At 48.5% G+C, this 1,295-nt stretch overlaps 1 protein-coding gene across 1 annotated transcript in view; it reads left to right on the plus strand.

Annotated features, from left to right (window-relative positions):
- LOC104987614 (mediator of RNA polymerase II transcription subunit 12-like) overlaps nucleotides 1-1,295 on the plus strand; it is a gene marked incomplete at its 5' end in the record, with an annotated part of 13,162 nt that overhangs the window by 942 nt on the left and 10,925 nt on the right. Inside the window, 4 exon segments of the mRNA XM_010838647.1 lie at nucleotides 295-489; nucleotides 648-747; nucleotides 878-1,039; nucleotides 1,177-1,184. Coding sequence (XP_010836949.1) covers nucleotides 295-489; nucleotides 648-747; nucleotides 878-1,039; nucleotides 1,177-1,184 — 465 coding nt within the window.

Genomic DNA, 1,295 nt, shown 5'->3' on the forward strand with positions numbered 1-1,295 from the left:
ATTAGTATTAAGAGGCATCTTGAGAAGAGTCAGGTGCTTGTCCTAGAAAATGGGAGTGATTCTAACTTGGGGCCAAAAGTAGGCACTGAGAATTTGCTTGGAAATTGTTGGCTTCTCATTCATGGGGTGTTAGTTCCTTTTCAGTTAATACCCATCCAGACCTAAATAGCAGACCCAAAGCCTTTAGGAGGCTAGATGAGGAGAGGGGCTCAGAGATGGAGTGGTGCCACCCCAGGGACTCAGAATGACTTTGGATCAGAAGCCAAAGGGTAGGGTCTTATAGTGGGCTTCTAGAAGGTAGCCATGGAAACCGAGTTTGACTTAGCTATTTCTGTCTGGCAGACCATCCTGCTGTGTTGTCCTAGTGCCCTGGTTTGGCACTATTCACTGACTGATAGTCGAATCAAGACTGGCTCACCACTTGACCACCTGCCTATTGCCCCCTCCAACCTGCCCATGCCAGAGGGCAACAGTGCCTTCACTCAGCAGGTAAGTCTGACCAATAGCCTGGTACCTCCAGGGGACTGGGATGTGAGAAGTTACCAGTTCAGAAATAGTGACCTAGTGCCTGCTACTGTTCTTTTAGCCTGAAGCCCTGGCCTTTTTCTTTATGCTTTACTACATCCTTAAAGCCCTCCTTTTTGCAGGTCCGTGCAAAGTTGCGGGAGATCGAGCAACAGATCAAGGAGCGAGGACAGGCCGTTGAGGTTCGCTGGTCTTTTGATAAGTGCCAGGAAGCTACTGCAGGTGGGTGCCGGAAGACAGACAATAGGAAGAATGTTTGGGGAAAGGATCAGGATGGTAAGGACATACAGATCTGAGAGTTGGCGTAGACCAGGCCTCTAGTTAAGTCCCCTTTACCACTTTTCCTCCTTAGGCTTCACCATTGGACGAGTACTCCATACTTTGGAGGTGTTGGACAGCCATAGTTTTGAACGCTCTGACTTCAGCAACTCTCTTGATTCCCTCTGTAATCGAATCTTTGGATTGGGGCCTAGCAAGGATGGGCACGAGGTAATAAGCAAGAAGGGGAAGAAAAGTGAAAAACAGAGCAAAAGCAACAGTATATATGAGGGGAAAGTGTGGTGAGGCATTGAAGCCAGAGGATGTCTGAAGAGACAACCCATCTTACTGAGCCTAGGATATTTTAAGATGGAGTCTGCTGCAGCTGCTAAGTTGCTTTAGTCGTGTCTGACTCTGTGTGGCCCCATGGACTGCAGCCTACTAGGCTCCTCTGTCCATAGGATTTTCCAGGCAAGAGTACTGGAGTGGGGTGCCATTACCTTCTCCAAAAA

This window comes from Bison bison, unplaced genomic scaffold (genome assembly GCF_000754665.1).
Source record: "Bison bison bison isolate TAMUID 2011002044 unplaced genomic scaffold, Bison_UMD1.0 scf7180017846131, whole genome shotgun sequence".
Classification (NCBI taxonomy): domain Eukaryota; kingdom Metazoa; phylum Chordata; class Mammalia; order Artiodactyla; family Bovidae; genus Bison; species Bison bison.